A 17,236-nucleotide genomic window follows, 5' to 3' on the forward strand; every position below is an offset into this window, starting at 1 on the left:
GCTCCGGCTCCACCTCGGGGCGGGGGGTGGGCGGGGCTTAGAGACTCAGGCTTTATCTTGGGGCGTGGCGTAGTCGGAGCCGTGGGCTCGGCCTCCGCCTTGGGGCAGGGTGTGGGCGGGGCCTGGAACTTTTTCTGGCTTGGGCGGAGCTGGAGGCCCAGGCTCCGCCTTGGGGTGGGGCGTGGGCGTGCTCGGGGGGCTGGGTCTCCGGTTCTGGCGGCGCCTCACCTCCCGGCCGGTGGGGGCGCTGTGGTGTACGGTTGCGGCCGGCCCGGAAGTTCCAGCTGCAGGTAGGCGAGCGGGGCACCGAGGCTGTGTGGCAGCACACGTGCGGCGGCCGCAATGAAGTTCGCCTACCGGGTGAGCGTGGACGCGAGTTGGCACACGGGGTCTCTCGGTGGCCGGGGTCCGGGTGGGGCCGGGGGGCGCGGAAGCAGGGGTGTAGGTGCTAGAGACCTGGTCTTTGGGGGCCAACGAACCGTGCCTGGTTGGGCTCGGCGTCCGGCAGCACTGTCCTTACCACGTAAAGTGAGGTAGTCTGGGCGGCGAGGGCTGCAGGCGGCAGCAGCGTCCTGTATCGGGAGGGAAGGCGGGCCGAACCGTAGGCGGCGGCGTGGGGCGAATAGGCCTGCCCGGAGCTGACCTCCCGGTTACCAGAGGCCGTGGTGACGGGAAGGGTGCAGACGCAGATGGGCGGAGACGTGTCGCTGAGCCCACCCGACGTCACTGTGCCCTCGTCCAGCTCCGCGGCTCAGGATCGAGACTCAGCGGCTGACCTGCTGGTCCCATTCCTCCCGCAAGGGCGGGTCATTCCCCCTTGTCGGTCTCTGCTCGGTGCAGGCCCCCACTGGCTGCATCCCCCACCTGCGCTGCTCCAAACAATCTCGTACCCCCTACCCCACCACCCCCGCCTCCTCAACACGTTGGGTTCGTGGCTTGGAGTGTCTGCGCCAAAGGAACATAAGTCTTGTTGGAAGAAGTTGTTTTTACTTGTGACAAGTAGAGGAGGCAGGGGAGTGGTTTCCAAAGCTGTTGCTTATGTACACTGACTGTGTACATTACTTGTTAATGTACTTGTAAGGTTAATTACTTGTCAATAGGTTCTTTGCAGTTGTCTAAACTTACCCCGTTGTGGTTCCAGTAAAGCTTATTTGCAAAATACTTTGCTACATTTTAGCATTTAGTAAGAACTGCCCAGACTTTGAGACCCTTGTCTTACCTAACACTCCCTTATGACCCAGACCTGGAGGGGGCTTCATCACTGCCCTTGTTCCTCCCATATCCAGCTCCTGGCAGGGCCTGCACCTCATCTGCTCTCTCCATTCCTGGGGTCACCTCTGGTTGGACACCCTCACCTTCCATGTGGAATAGCACAGAAGCCTAAATGGCTTCTCTGCTTCCCTTCTTGCCTCCATGGTCATTGGAGTCGCCTTCAAAAAGTGGGAATTGGAGTATGGCAGGCCTCTGTTTAAAACCTCAGATGACCAAGTCCTCCCCCCACTCCAACCCCCCACCTCCCTGAGGTTCTCGGGGGTTCTGTTGGCCTGCAGCTCCCAATGCGGGCCTGGCTGGCTCCTCATTCAGGTTCCAGCCCAGGTGGCCCCTCCAAGGGTCCTCCCTGACCACCCTCTGAAATGCCTCTGCCCCTCCCACTGCTGGGATGTGGCTGGCAGGCTCCTCTGTTCAGGAAGGCTTGAACCCAAGATGCACTTGGGGTGCTGTTTCATTGCTACCGTTCTCTCCTCCGTCTGGCAAATATCTTCTGTCTGTGGAGGCTTCTCCGATGCTCACAGTACCCATCGGCCACCTTGGAGGGAGCTCGGGGCTCCTGGGGATTGATTGGGCTCACTTCTGCTTCCTCTCTCTTGCTCAGGGCTGGGCCTCATAAGCAACCAGTAAGTGTCCCAGGGGATGACTGGAGGGACCCCAGGAATGACCAGGGACCCTGCAGAGGCTCTGCGCCATGTCCTCGACTAGATGCATCACTTACCCCTCTTCCGGGTTGAGACTCTGCATTTTCTGTGTACTGAGAGAGCTTTGTTTTCTTTCCAGTTTTCAAATTTGCTGGGGACAGTCTATCGGCGTGGAAACTTAAATTTTACATGTGACGGAAATTCGGTGATTAGTCCTGTGGGGAATAGAGTCACTGTATTTGACCTTAAAAAGTAAGTACGCTAGGTTGATATTGACGGTAGCAGTCATTATGGTTTGCTTGTAAAAATCGACGGTGTTTTCCCCAGTCCTCTTCATAGTACACCTGTTAGTTATTAAGGCAGCCTGAGCTGGGGGCTACAGGATTACACAGAATCGCTGGGTCAGTTGTGGAACTGGCCATAGGAATCCCAGTTTCTTCATTCTAGTTCTTCAGCTAAACCCTGGGTATCTAGGTCGTTGTTACCTTGAAGGTACAATCGTGTCTCTCAGCCAAATTGTGTGGGAAGGCGGCGTGGAAGGCGCCCCGGACTCCTGCCCAGGCAGCACAGCGCTCGCTGCACACCAGTTCTGCGTGCTCGGGTGTGTGCTCTTTGTCCTGAACCACAGCGTGGCTGCTGTGTTCCTTTCTGAAGGGAAGGACTCCTGCATGGGCCATCACTGCCCCTGGTTTGTGTAAGCGACCCGTGACAGGGGCTCTCTAGGGTCATTAGCACATGTTCACTGAAGAAACATTGGAAAATAAAACACAGGACAAAATTAGCATCTAACCTAATGTTACCATTACTCGTTTTTCCATTTTGCATTTTCTGTAAAAACAGTTTTACATGATGTGCTGCCCCTTGTGGCTACCCCCTCCTGTTGGACTGTTAGCTTGTTTCCCGTTTTCTGACTTTGCACATGTGCTAAATCTCGGGACGCGGTCCTAGAAGCAAAATTGATGTGTCCGAAGCCCGTTTTTAATATGCCGTGCCAAATTTTCTCCAGGGATTTGTTTTCCTGTCCCTTCAGCAGGGAGCGAGGATTAGCAACGAGCTCTGGCCCAGGGGACAGGAGGGGCGTATCTTGGGGGCAGGTGGCCTGGTGGTCCTGGCCTCTCTTTCTGATGACACGTGACCAGCTGCACGGCTCTGTTCTCTATCCCTCAGCAACAAGTCCAACACTCTGCCCCTGGCCACTCGGTACAACGTCAAGTGTGTGGGGCTGTCCCCAGACGGCCGTCTCGCCATCATCGTCGATGAAGGTAACCACCAGTGACCACAAGAGATAAGAGACGGTGTGCAGGGCGGTGACTGATGGCACCAGTTGGGGGGCTGATGTGGGGCATCAGGGTGACACGGAGCCGGCTCCGGGGCCTGCTGGGGGTGTAGGCCCACTTAGTTCCCTCCCTCAGTGGCTTTCACAGCTGGGCCCTGGTGAGGGTGTGTGTGCCCAGTGTGGATGTGCCTGGACATCCTCCCTGGCCATGTGCCCTTGGCAACAAGGCGGGGCTGGCCTCCTGTGCGGGCACATGCTTCTGGAGCCCTGGAGCCGACCGTGGAAACACACAGAACTCCCTGCATTTCAGCCGCATGTCAGGTGGACCCAGTGGCCGCTCTCTTTCTCCAGGAGGGAACGCGCTGCTGGTCAGCCTGGTCTGCAGGTCTGTGCTCCACCACTTCCACTTCAAGGGCTCTGTGCACAGCGTCTCCTTCTCCCCTGATGGCAGGTGAGGGCCTGTCCCCGGCTCAGGACCGGGTGTTGTCGAGGGCTGGAGCCGGCTGGTGCTGACCCGGAGGGCTCTTCCCACGCAGGACGACCCCGTGGGGGCCTGTGCTGCTGCCTCATGTTGGCAGCCCAGACGGTGCCTGAGCTGAGTGCCCCCATGGGGTCTGGGCTCCTGCAGGGCTGCCTGGGCATGGCCCCTCTTCTCCCCCTGCTCCAGGGCAGGAGCGTCTCCAGGGCAGGCGGGGCCCTCAGAGGGTCTGACGGCCTCCAGACAGCCAGGCTTTGAAGTAGCCACCGGCTTTGAGGCCATAGTGAGGAGGATGTTGTGGGGGGACAGGTTTAAGGCCTCAGAGGGAGGGTTTGTTCCTGAGCTGACCTGGATGTGCCGTGGGGGTGTCGGGGGGCTTCAGGTTTCAGCTGTGCCCCCACCCCACGTTCACACTCAGAAACCCCTTAGAGCGGCATCCGAGGTGGTGGCCACTCCTTGGTGCAGGGCTGGTATCTTCATTTTGGTTCCACCCAGGGCTGTCTGAGCTTGTCCTGGCTTTGGGAACAGGTGGCCTGGAGGGAGCGCCTGAGGGAACTGTGCCTGGGTCTGGGGTGTGGGTGGGGCCCACAGGACGTGTCTGCCTCTTTCCTGACTCTGCTCACCCGCCCTTCAGGGGCCAGAGAGAGGCAGGTTCTCCAGGTTTGCCTCTCGTAAGAGACTCAGAGCAGGTGAGCTGTCTTCTCAGAGGCCCTGAGCTGGCCTCGGGACTCTCGCTAGTGTCAAATATTGATGGCTACTGTTTCTGCCACAGGAAATTTGTTGTCACAAAAGGCAACATTGCTCAGATGTACCACGCCCCTGGGAGGAAGCGGGAGTTCAACGCCTTTGTCCTGGACAAAACCTACTTTGGGCCATATGATGAGACCACACACATTGACTGGACAGATGACTCCAAGTGAGTCTTGGGAGGGGTGGCCGGGGAGCCTGGGAGGGACCCCTTGTTAGAGAGGGAACACCAAGTGTCCATTGTCACGTCCTGATGTTTCATTTTGAAATGGCCTCTCCTGAGCCTTGTGTGGGGCTGGATGCAGGGAGGGCTCCTGGCTGAGTTAGGGCCACACTTCCTGGTGTTGGTCACTGAAATCAGAGAGCAGGATGGGGACCCTGACGAGGAAAGCTGTAACCCAGTGCATTGTGGCTGAGTTCATGCCATCGAATGTCTCAAGAGCCACGGTCAGTGGACGAGTTGGCAGGCGCCCCCCAGCATGGGCGCTGCGGGTTGCCCAGGCCCGACCTTTCACAGCTGCCATCGCCACCCATCCCCAAAGGCACCTGAGTGTTGCTGGCTTTTTCTCTGCTGCCCTTGCTCTGCATGCAGGGAGAGGTGGGGCCGGCAGTGGCTAATGCTTTGTATGTCGGACCAGCGGGTCTCATATGTCCTGCGCTACGATGGGGAGACAACCCCCAGGCACTGTGTCAGTGGGAGACGACAGTCTCCCGTTTCTGGGGGATGGGGAAAGGGCGGGTGCCCCGGCACTAACCCTTCTCTTACAAGGTGCCTGGGTCTGGCTCTTATTGCCATAAGCAGTTTGCTGCAGTTGGGGCCTTGGGGGGTGGTCAGGGAGGCTCGAGGAGCAGGTTACCCAAGTAACACTGAATGGGCTCTGCCATCAGTTCTTGGGGCTCCCCTGGATGCCCCTGCGGGGGACTACTTTTTGAGGAAGGACAGTGATACGTGTCCACTGAGGCTCCTGGTCCCGGTAGATGCACAGAGGGATGTAGCCAGCGCCCCTGACCTGTCCCCCACTCACCACCCTGGGGTGTCCCCCCTGTGTTTGGGGCAGTGCCTGGCTGGCAGCCCTGAGGACGAGCTGTGTTTCCTCTGTCCAGGTGCTTTGCGGTTGGGAGCAAAGACATGTCCACGTGGGTGTTTGGGGCCGAGCGCTGGGACAACCTCATCTACTATGCCCTGGGGGGGCACAAGGATGCCATCGTGGCCTGCTTCTTTGAATCCAACAGCCTAGACGTATGTCCCTGCCCCCAGAACCCCAGCCCCACAGTGTCCCACCTCACGGCCATGAGTGGGGTCCTGGGCCCCTCCCTGTAGATGGAGGTGCCCCTTCCATGGAGGTCTTCCTGGGTCATCTGGGGTCATTGGTGGCCGTTGGCTTCCCACTGGGAGTCATCTGTCAGTGCTTGGGGGCAGCTTCGCCAGAACGCGTAAACAGGGTTCCTGTCACAGCTGCCTATGGGTGGTGTGGGCTTTGGGATCTGGGTGATGAGCGCCCACCCGTATGCTTCCAACTGCAGCTCTACACCCTCAGCCAGGACGGAGCCCTGTGTGTGTGGCAGTGTGACACCGCCCCTGAGGGCCTGAGGCTGAAGGCCCCCACGGGCTGGAAGGCAGACCTGCTGCAGAGGGAGGAGGAGGAGGAGGAGGAAGAGGGGGAGCAGGAGACCACCATCCGAGGGAAAGCCACGCCGGCCTCGGAGGAGCAGAAGGGCAAAGTGAAGTACTCTCGGCTGGCCAAGTAGGTCTCCGGTCCGCAGAGGGTGGAGGGCCTCGACCTTCTCAGGCTGAAATGTGACGTGGATGGGACATCCTTGGGGCAGGGATCCAGAGCACAGGGAACAGGCCGTTTCTCCTCAGGCCCACCCTGGGGAGGCGTGGCTCCAGGGCACCAGCTGAGAGCCTGCCGTGGGTCTTGAGTGTGGGGTCAGGGAGGCTTAGGGAGTGGAGAGCTGCGGGTGTGGAAATAGGGGAGTCGAGGCCGTGTAATTGGGGCTGGCGCCCGCGTGCCCAGCGTGTAGCGAGGGGTGTGACCTCCGGGTCCCTGCCAGGGCCGTGAGACCAGCCTGGCGCTCTGGTCCTCCTTCTACAACTCTGCCATCCCCCATCTATTTAGGTATTTTTTCAATAAAGAAGGAGATTTTAATAATCTGACAGCTGCAGCCTATCACAAGAAGATCCACCTCTTGGTCACTGGTTTTGCTTCTGGAATCTTCCACCTTCACGAGCTCCCAGAGTTCAACCTCATCCACTCCCTGAGGTTGGTGCCTCTGCTCTCTGTGGTGGGTGTGGTTTATGGAAGTCCGAGGGGCAGGTGGCAGGGGACAGGTGGAGGCTATGCTGTGCCTGCCCTGACCTCAGGCCGGGAGTGGCCAGGAGGCCATAGTGGCTGCACTGGGGCTTCCCAGGACACCTGCCCTCATCTTTGTCCTGGCCAGGTGCGTGGAGGCCTGGGGGACTTGGATGTTGCTACTCTACCACGTCTCAGATGTTGTGGTCCCCTCTCCTGGGCTTTGGGCCCGTGTGTGGGTCACGTCATTTTTTTTCTCATGTTTGTTTTTTACCTTCTGTTTGGCATCACTGTTACATAGAAAAAGTTAAGATATAGATTTCACAAAATCATGCAGCTTTAAGGCTTTGAAGGCAGTGCAGCACTCTGGGTTTTCGAAGCTTTGAATGGGTGGAATTGTTTACTCTAGAAAGTGGGTGGGGAGAAAGTGCGTGGCCAGAGGCGAGTCCTGTCCTCGTCACTAGCCATCCAGAGGGTGGGGACAGGGGCTCTTGTGCTCACTGAGTCCTGCTTTCTGCGCAGCATCTCAGATCAGAGGATCGAGTCTGTCGCCATCAATAGCTCTGGGGACTGGATCGCCTTGGGCTGCTCAGGTTCGTCTTCCTGCCAGATTATCTGAGCACAAGAAGCAGCTTCTGCTCTGGGACACCTGCTGGTGGTCCCGCCTCGGCCTGGGACCTGGACCCTCCAGGCCCGGGGAGACACCTTCCAGGTGCCTGCTGTGTGTCAGTGGTGGCTCGTGTAAAGGAGCTGTCAGTGAAACTTCCAGAACAAGGTTGCTCTGGTGGGCTGCAGCGAGTGCCTGCATTGTGGGCCACTCTGCACGCTGGTGACCAGGCGGCCGGCATGTCTGTGCTGGGGCCCCACACTCAGGAGAAGGGTGGTGGCAGCGTCTGCCATGGGGCAGGGTGGGCAGTCACCGTGCCAGCTTGAGTCTGGGCCATGTGACCCACGCAGAATCTCACGGGCGGTTGGTGCCTCCGTCTCCCATGGGGCAGGGTGTCAGGAGCGGGTCCCCACCCCCACCCCCCGTGTGCCCCTCAGGCCTGGGCCAGCTGCTGGTGTGGGAGTGGCAGAGCGAGTCCTACGTGCTCAAGCAGCAGGGGCACTTCAACAGCATGGTGTCCCTGGCCTACTCCCCTGACGGGCAGTACATTGTGACCGGCGGCGACGATGGCAAGGTGGGCTGTGTTGCCTCGGACGTGGGCTGGTCAGCAGTGAGGGAGTGTGGCCTGGGAGGAGCTATGGGGTCCTGTCCCTGTCCTGTGGGCCGGGGAACTGGGGCCAGCCCTCAGCTGTGGGGATCGGCCCGGAGCTTGCGGGCTCACGTTGCCTCATCCGGGCTCGTGAGAAAGCACATCCAGACTTACTGGATCGGAGTTGGGGGGGTCCGGGTGTCTCCCTGACTCGGGCTCCCACATGTAGCCATTCGGCTGAGGGCCCTGTGGGGCTCACGGTACCCTCTGATGCAGGCGAGTGCTTGCTGTATCTCCCAGGTGACGCAGGACCTCCCACAGTCCCCCAGCCCTCCCTCACATGGGGGCAGTGGGAGGAGGCAAGGGGCAGGCAGGTGGTCTCCCTGGGCCTCCGTGCCCACCTGGGGTTCCTGTGTGTGTGTGTGTGTGTGTGTGTGAGAGAGAGAGAGAGAGAGAGAGAGAGAGAGAGACAGAGAGACAGAGAGACAGAGAGACAGAGAGAGGGAGCAAGCCTAAGCCGGGGCCCACCTGTTCCTCACTCCCCACTGCAGGTCAAGGTGTGGAACACCCTCAGTGGCTTCTGCTTCATCACTTTCACGGAGCATTCGAGTGGGGTCACTGGCGTGACCTTCACTGCCACTGGCTACGTCATTGTGACCTCTTCCATGGACGGGACTGTGCGGGCCTTTGACCTTCACAGGTGACCTCTCTGCTCAGGCTCTGGCTCAGCAGGTTGTCCTCTGCATTGGGCTGTGGACAGGGGCTCGGGGAGAAGCTGCAGCCTTCAGGCCCCGGGAACAATGCCGACCTGGGTCTCCTCTCTTCCCGGCAGGTACCGGAACTTCCGCACCTTCACGTCCCCGAGGCCCACCCAGTTCTCCTGCGTGGCGGTGGACTCAAGTGGGGAGATTGTTTCTGCCGGGGCCCAGGACTCCTTTGAGATCTTCATCTGGTCCATGCAGACGGGCAGGCTGCTTGAGGTAAGGCCCGCTTGTCCTGGGAGCTGCGCTCCAGAAGGGTTGGCGGATAGGGGACATGCCACGTGCAGGAAGGGCAGCCCCTGAGGGAGTGGGTGGGACAGAGGCCACAATTGACTCCAGTTTTCTGGCTTGGCCTCCCCGCTTCCCTTCTCATCTCACAGCCTTGAGTGCTGAGAGTGTTTGCGTTTCAGCAGCCACGGCATCTGCGTGCCCCCGGGTCCAGCACAAGGCTGCCTGTGGATGCTCTCAGCTCTCAGACCTCCTCTGTGACCTGCCGTAGGTCTTGTCCGGCCATGAGGGGCCCATCAGTGGTTTGTGTTTTAACCCGATGAGGTCGGTCCTGGCCAGCGCCTCCTGGGACAGGACGGTGCGTCTGTGGGACATGGTGGACAGCTGGAAGACCACAGAGACGCTGACTCTGACCTCCGACGGTAAGCTGCGTTGCGGGCTTAGTGGGCAGAAGTCATGGCCCAGGATAGGAAGGCTGGGTCTCGGTGTTGGTCCTGCCCACCTTGGCTGTATGTTTGGATGTAAACCCAGGACTCCCAAGGGCCCCACAGCTGTCGGGGTTGGCAATCCAGTCGTGTTAGTTTGGGCTGGCCCTCCCCTAGGACAGCGAGCGGGGGCCCAGGCTGCAGCTCCCTGACACTTCCTGCACTGGCTGGTGGGAAGCAGCAGGTGCAGCGGGCCCCACAGGCAGGCTGACAGGGCCTGCCGCCCGGAGTCCCACCACCTGTGTGTGTAGGAAGGTGTCTCTGTGCACAGCCAGTGGGGTGTGCACGTCTCGCCTGTGACCGCTCTCCACTGCAGTAGCAGAGTTGACTGGACTCAGCAAAGGCTGGACTGGTTGCTGTCTGGCCCTGCACAGAATGCATTTGCTGGCCATGGGACTCCGGGGTTCTGCGGGGTTCTCTGCTTCCTGCTGCCCACCTGGCTCTGGTTCAGTATCTTAGCAGCCGGCGTCCTGTGCCTTTGTGGGGCCTCCACACTGACCTCCACCTCCAGTTAGTCTGTTTCCAGTCTGGCTGAGGTTTTACCAGAACCACCTTTGCTTATCTGTGCCCGGCCTTGCCTTGCACCCTGCGCCCTCCCACCTGGCTGGCCCTTGCTCAGCCCTTCATGAATGGTTTTGTGGCCAAGCCTGGACACCCCTGTCCCGAGGCAGTTGGGGCCTTGTCTGCATGTGTAGCGGGCGTGGCCTTCCTCCTGCAGTGGGGCATCTCGGAGAGCTTGTGTGCCCCCTTCACCATCCTGCTCGGACAGACCGCCCCCTCAGGGAGCTGGTGATGAGGACGGCCAGTGTGTGGCTCGTCCACTGGAGCCCAGGGCCTTGCTCAGACCCTGATTCTTTGCATCTCCTTTCAGCTCTGGCTGTGACCTTCCGCCCTGATGGTGCAGAGCTGGCGGTGGCCACACTGAACTCACAGATCACCTTCTGGGACCCTGAGAATGCTGTGCAGACGGGCTCCATCGAGGGCAGGCACGACCTCAAGGCTGGCCGGAAAGAGCTGGACAAGATCACCGCCAAGCACTCGGCCAAGGGGAAGTGAGTGCCTTGGCGAGGAGCGAGGTGTCTTGGTGGGTGGGAGGTGGGGAGATCTTTCATGGAGGTGTGGCAGGGAGTGCTCCCTGGGGCTCTTCCACTGCAGAGGGAACACTGAGCCGTGCTGGGGTTTTGTGGGGGTCAGTGGCCGCAGTGTCCTCGCACTTAGGCTGCATGAGCAGCACTGCTCTGTGCTTTGCAGGACAGGCTTGTGTGGACGCCTGTGTTTGGTTCTCGTGAGTCTGTCCCTAGGCGTGGCGTTGCTTGGTGACTTAGGGTGACCCTTTTTGAGGACCTGCGGACAGTTTCCCTAGCCCCTATCAGTGCAGGAGGGTTCCAGCCCCCCACATCCTCACCACCACACTACTGTCTGTCGTTCTGAGTTGTGGCCACCCTGCTGGGTGCGAGGTGGGGTCTCGTGGATGTGGTTCGTGTTTCTCTGAGGAAGGATAGTCGAGCATCTTTTCACGGGCGGTTGGCCATTTGATTGTCATCTTTGGAGAAACGTGTCTCCAGATCTCCAGAGCATCGGGCCGTTTTAGCGGGGTGTCTGCCCTTCTCACTGAGTTGTGAGAGTGCACGTGTTCAAGATGCAAGAGCCTCACCGGGTCCCGGGGTCTGCAGACGTTTTCTCCCATCTGCGGGCCGGCTTCACTTTCCGGACGGTGTCCTTTGGAGCACAAAGGGTTGCAGTTTCAAAGACATCCAGTTCCAAGGGTGGCCTCCTTTATATTCTGACTTCAACAGGACATGCCCTCACTTGAGCCACGTGGCCCTTTTGTGCCAAGGTCGTGCCCCCCAGGAGGCTGAAGGCCACGCCCCACCGGGGGGCACTGCTGCTTCAGAAGGAGCAAGACTGATGTTGTGGACTGCAGGTGTAGGTCCCGCCGGTGTCTAAGCCCTGAGCCGTGGAGGCTGCTGGGGAACATGGTAGGAGGACCATGTGTCGGAGGCCCCTGGGTGGTGACTAAGTCCGAGTCCCCTGTGCTGCAGGGCCTTCACCACCCTGTGCTACTCTGCGGACGGCCAGAGCGTCCTGGCGGGGGGCATGTCCAAGTTCGTGTGCATCTACCACGTCAAGGAGCAGATTCTCAGGAAGAAGTTTGAGATCTCCTGCAACCTGTCTCTGGACGCCATGGAGGTGAGCGAGCAGTGGGAGCTCCGAGGCACAACTCTGTGGGCTACTCAGGACCTGGTGCGGGGCCCGGCTGGGCTGTGATGTGAGCGCATGAGGTGGCCAGCCCACCCTCTCCAAAGTGTTTCTGGGGAGAAGTGTCCTTGGCATTCCTGAGGACGTGCAGCCAGAGCGGCCAGTCTGAGGGAGCAGCCTCACACCCCTCCCAGAGGCCCCTGGGAGCCCTTCGAGGGCTGAGTGAGAGACCCTGACCCCCGTGGTGGTGGCCCTGGCTCTTACCCAGCAGTGCCAGGCTCTGAGGGAGGTTCTGCCACAAAACTGCTTGTCACTGTCTCTTCTCAGGCCCCTTGTGTCCTGTGTGCGTTCCAGGCAGGGCTTCAGTGTTTACATATGTGAGCGAAGGTGGGGAGATCTATATCCCCCCGTCTCCCACCTCTAGCAGCGACATGTCTGAGGTTTTGCTCTTCTAGGAATTTTTGAACCGAAGGAAAATGACGGAGTTTGGCAACCTGGCGCTAATTGATCAAGACGCCGGGGAGGAGAATGGAGTTGTGATACCGCTGCCAGGTGTAAAGAAAGGTGAGCAGGGTCCCGCGTGTCCCCTGTGGACTTGGCCACAGTGCTCTTGGGCCACCCTGCTCTTGGTTCTTTGAGTCACTGAGTTTCATTCCATGGGGAAGTACTATCCATTACAAAAAGGATTTGCAAATAAAGTGCCAGAGAGGATTTGCGTGGCACTTCCCGGGAGGACGAGCCTGCACTGCACTCCAGAGCTGCTGGCACAGTCACGCAGCATGTGCGTTGCACCAGGTGCCTGGCTGAACGGGCAGGTGGAGATGGGACCCCCCGCCTCACAGCCCTGGCTGGGGTGGCAGTCTCCTCCCGGAACAACTGAGCCGTTTGCTGGCCAGGCCGCATGTCCAGGGGAGTGTCCGCTCCGACGGCCCTTTGTTCAGGTCAGAGGTTCCCATGGGACTGCATCTGGGACATGGGCACAGGGCTCTCCTGCTGCACTTACAGACAGGGCTGCAGGGCCCGGGGCTGGGCTGCTGCTCCTGGTGGGCCCATAGCCACCCCGGCCAGCGAGGTGACTCTGGGGGCCCTCTCTTGGCAGGTGAAGTGACTCTGGGGGCCCTCTCTCGGCAGGTGAATGGCAGGGGTTGTGCTGCCCTGTAACTGAGTGGTTCCTTTGATTTCCAGGTGACATGAGCTCTCGCCACTTCAAACCTGAAATCAGGGTGACTTCACTCCGCTTCTCTCCCACTGGTGAGCCAGAGCGGCGGTGGGGGGGTTGTTGGTAGTGGAAGGGATGGGGTCGGGCGTGGGGGCCCACACTGTGCGGGACTGGCTCCCAGGGTCCATGTCGGTCTAGTGTTTGGCTGGCTCTGGGCTGCACTGTCTGCCATGCTTAAGACACAGTCACCTCTGTCCTCTGGAGGACGGCTATGAAAGCTGTGACTTCAGACAGGCTGGGCTTGGAAACGGTGAGGCAGGCACCTGCTCTGAGCACTCTTCACGGGTGCTGTGGGGGCTGCCTCATCTGCCGTCAGGTACCTTGCTGCCCACCCGGCCCTGCCGTCCAGAGTGCCCAGCAGATCGTCTCTGACGGCTTGGGAGTGGGGCAGCACGACCAGGGCCTGGGGCCTACCGACCAGAGCACAGCAGGGCTGCAGAGGGCCTGCCTTTAGTACTTAACAGCTGACACTCTCCAGCATGGACTGAATGACGAGAGCAGTAAGGTGTGGGGCAGCATGTGGCATTGTCACCGCTGTGTGAACTGGGGGTGCAGACCGCAGCCGAGGGACTGATCTGGTGACCACCTGGTTTCGTAAGTAAAAATTTACACACCAGCCACGCCGGTTCACTTGTGCCTTCTGTCCCGGCCCTGTGGTGGTATTGAGACGTTGCAGCAGAGACCACATGGCCTGCAGAGGTGAAAGTACGTGCCCTTAACCCGAAAGGCTGCCAGGCCTGCTGGTGTAAATAAGGCAGGAGGGCCCATGCGTGGCTGCTCCCACGTGCACGCAGTGCTCAGGAGGGCAGCTTGCACCAGGACCCAGGTGCTCCTTCCAGAGAGGCCCTCGCTTCTGCCTGGCGGCTGGGGCAGGAGTGAGAGAAAGACATCCTGTGCTCCTTTCTGTGCTGCTGTGTTGGGGCCCACGGGAATATGGTCAATACCTGTTCCTGCAAATAAATGAGGGAAAGTAAGAGTAACTGTTGAGGAGCCATGTGACTTCTTCATTTTGCAGGGCGCTGCTGGGCTGCCACCACCACCGAGGGGCTCCTCATCTACTCCTTGGACACCCAGATGCTCTTTGACCCGTTTGAGCTGGACACCAGCGTCACCCCTGGGCGCATCCGGGCGGCACTGCGCCAGCGGGACTTCACCAGGGCCATCCTTATGGCCCTCCGGCTCAATGAGAAGAAGCTGGTGCAGGAGGCCCTAGAGTCGGTGCCCTGGGCTGAGAGTGAGCACCGGACCTGGCTGGGGCGGGCGGGCAGGTGCAGAAAGGCTTTTCTCCTGATTGGAGTTCTTTGCAGAGTGATCGTGGACTTGCTCTTTTCTTACAGTCGATGTGATCAGCTCCTCCCTCCCTGAGTTGTATGTGGAGAAAGTGCTTGAATTTTTGGCTTCGTCTTTTGAAGTGTCTCGCCATCTAGAATTCTACCTTATATGGACTCAGAAATTGCTCATGGCCCACGGGCAGAAGCTGAAGTCCAGGTAAGATGTGCTTGCCTGCTCGTTCATGTGGGACTCCTGTCACTCGGTCAGCTAGCCTTTGTAGGTATAAAGGGAAACTACGTGCAAACCCGCCATGAATTGAGGCTTGTACGTGCACACACAGCATGAAGTGGAGCCTCCGCGTGCACGTGTGGCGTGACGTGAGGCCTTTACAGACATACAGCATGGAGGGAGGCCTTTATACATGGGCACAGCGTGCGACGCGAGGCCAGTGTGGCACCCCGTAACTGCCAAGCACTAAGAGAAGTCTCCTTTCCAGAGCAGGGATGCTGCTGCCGGCTGTCCAGTTCCTTCAGAAGAGCATCCAGCGACACTTGGACGACATCTCCAAACTGTACGTTTTGCTGGTAGTGGTGGTGGGCAGGGCGGGGCTTGTACCATCACCAGCTGGCCCATACCGGGGTCTGCTCCCTGTGACACCTCATTTGGGGACAGAAGGTACCAGGGCTGGAGGTGCTTGTTCCCTCACTGCTTGCTGGTGAACTAAACCTGCTGGGTCTGCCCCTCATAGTGGTACTCGAGGTAGGCCAGCTTCACATGAGGCTTGGAGTTGACAACGAAGAAACTGCTCAGTGAAACAAGGAGTGCCTGCTGTGGTTAGGCGAGTGGAGGAGGGCATGCTGTGGTGGGGTCAGAAGCCTTCATCCTTCTGCCATCAGGTGGTTCCTTTACGGTTCGGGCACTGTCCGACTGCTCCCCTGAGGCTGAGTGGAGCCATGGCGGCCTCACAGGTTGGCCTCTGGCAGTGGGGGGCTGGGGTGTCTTCCCTTCCGGCCGTTGACTGGGCAAGTGGAGACAGGTAGGTTCTGAGGTGCTGTGGTCAGGATCAGGGGCCAGGCATCCCAGCCCCATTCCTGAATGTCTGTCTGTCTCTGCCCCATGTCTGGACCCAGGGGACCCAAAGTCCTGTCTTGTGGTTCCTCAGTCTTTCTGAGTCTAGAACAAGCCCTTCCCCCGGGAACACTGAGGCAGAGAGGGGCTGAGTGGGCTCCGCCACCTCCGGGGCGAGCCTTCTTCTTGTGGACAGTTCTGTGACCCCACAGAGCTCCGTCCGGGAGTCCAGCTGCCTCCCGTGAGATCGACTCCTGGCTGTTTGGGGTGGATGTGAAGGGATTCTTCCTTGGACTTCAGTGTCTGTCTGTCGCTGGTGTGGGGGTACAACCGGCTGTTGTGTATGGGTCTGGGGGAGGCTCCCTCGGTGCTGCCAGATTGCGAGTCTGTTTTAGAGTTCACAGAGCTTCACTTTTTCTCTCTCATCCTTTCCCCTTTTCGTCCGCACTGGTGGTTTCCTACATTGAAATGATCTGTATTCTCTTAACGTGGGGAATTAGGGTCCCTGTCTGGTCTCTAAGCCAGTACTTCCTCAGATGTCGGGTGGGACTGACTGGTGAAGTTATGCTGGTTGGATCCAAGGAAGGGCGGGGGCAGTGAGGACAGACCAGAAGGCCCGGGTCTTGCAGTCGGGTCCTTGGAGGCCACTGCCCCAGGGCTGAAAGGGGTAGACACCCGGGGGCCAGGGCAGAGATGAGAGAAGGAAACATGTGGGGCCAGCCAGGCTTCATGCAACCCATGGCTGGTTTTCTCAGTGTTACCGAGAGGGTGGTGGGGTGCCCGGTGAGCCAGGGTTTACGGTGGGATCGAAGTCACTGCCGCTTGCACTAATGGGACCTGTGCACCTTCACAGCTGTGACTGGAACCGCTATAACATTCAGTACGCTCTGGCAGTTTCCAAGCAGCGGGGCATGAAGCGCCCCTCAGACCCGCTGGGAAGTGAGGAGGAAGCAGATGGGTCCGATGATGACGACAGTCTGCACTTGCTCAGTGGAGGACACGGGGAGGGGGATGACAAGGACAGACTGTTGGCGTAGAGCCGGCTGTGTCACAACCTGGCTCACTTCAGTTAAGACCCTGGAAGAGAGAGAACCATGGCCGCTGGGGCCCAGGAAGTGAGTGGAAGGCAGTCTCGGGAGCTGTGGAACCGTCACCGAGGACTCGCTCTTCATGTAAGGACCACGCATCTGAGAACGAGCCACCTGGTCCCTGGTCAGCACCTGCTTGGCACACAGGGCCCAGGGCCCGGCAGTGTGGACCAAAATTAAAATGCTGAGCTTTTGCTAATGAAGATGACTTTCAGAGAGGCCAGTGGGTTCATATTAATAGACTCGTGAACTTTGTATGAAAGTTATTTATATATTTTCATAATAAAGTTTTGATGATAAATTTAGGGATAAAAAAAGATGGGGTTCCCTACAATGTTAACTATGGATGAGGTCTAAACTCTGAATCACGATGTTCATAAAGCATCCTGAGTGGAATTGTCATGCGGCCCAGCCTAGGCCACCTGCTCCATAATCTCTACATCGGGTTGGGGCAGGGGGCACCTGCCTGACTGTGACCTGGGAGAAGGCCCAGACCGGCCTCCTGGGGAGCTCACTCAGACCTGCTGTGCCAGCTCTGCCCTGTGGTGGCCCTTGGGAGGGGTCACTGAAGAGAGGCTTGGACCAGCTTTGCCACAGCCAGGTGCCTGGTTCCCCTGGCTCCGTAGCAAGAGCAGTGCTTTCTGGAGAGTGTGCGGGGATGGTGACCATGGGCCCCATCCCATTGCTTGTCAGAGGCGCGGCCCACAAGTCACTGGACAGCCTGGCTCTCCCGTGCTCCTCAAAGTGGACACATGCCCGTCTCTCTCGGCTTATGGGAGGCCTCAGGCCAGGTGGGGGTAGTGCATGTGACACCTGGTGCACCAGTATCCGCTGCCACCACCACCACCCGGCAGGAAAGCCCTCCACTGCTGGCCTGTGTCTGCTCCTGGGCTCTGTAACCCTCTGTTCACCCACAGTGGGTGTGCACCCGTGGCAGAGCTCATCCCGTGCCACTGGGTGTTGGTTCCTACTCATCATCCCCACCTGTAATGTGGGCTGGATAAAGAGGCAG

General features: G+C 59.2%; 1 protein-coding gene across 1 annotated transcript; it reads left to right on the forward strand.

Moving 5' to 3' along the window:
• The first annotated feature begins 210 nt into the window (after positions 1–210).
• Positions 211–16,626, forward strand: PWP2 (PWP2 small subunit processome component). Its single transcript, XM_024562120.4, has 21 exons — positions 211–360; positions 2,053–2,165; positions 3,081–3,175; positions 3,541–3,640; positions 4,440–4,583; positions 5,519–5,654; positions 5,939–6,159; positions 6,535–6,678; positions 7,231–7,301; positions 7,753–7,889; positions 8,456–8,604; positions 8,737–8,884; positions 9,165–9,315; positions 10,250–10,430; positions 11,421–11,568; positions 12,033–12,141; positions 12,763–12,828; positions 13,812–14,030; positions 14,134–14,284; positions 14,565–14,639; positions 15,990–16,626. The coding sequence occupies exons 1-21, from the start codon at positions 343–345 to the stop codon at positions 16,171–16,173; spliced, it is 2,760 nt and encodes a 919-aa protein (XP_024417888.2). The 5' UTR covers positions 211–342; the 3' UTR covers positions 16,174–16,626.
• The last annotated feature ends 610 nt before the right edge of the window (positions 16,627–17,236 follow it).

This window comes from Desmodus rotundus, chromosome 2, assembly GCF_022682495.2.
Source record: "Desmodus rotundus isolate HL8 chromosome 2, HLdesRot8A.1, whole genome shotgun sequence".
Lineage (NCBI taxonomy): Eukaryota > Metazoa > Chordata > Mammalia > Chiroptera > Phyllostomidae > Desmodus > Desmodus rotundus.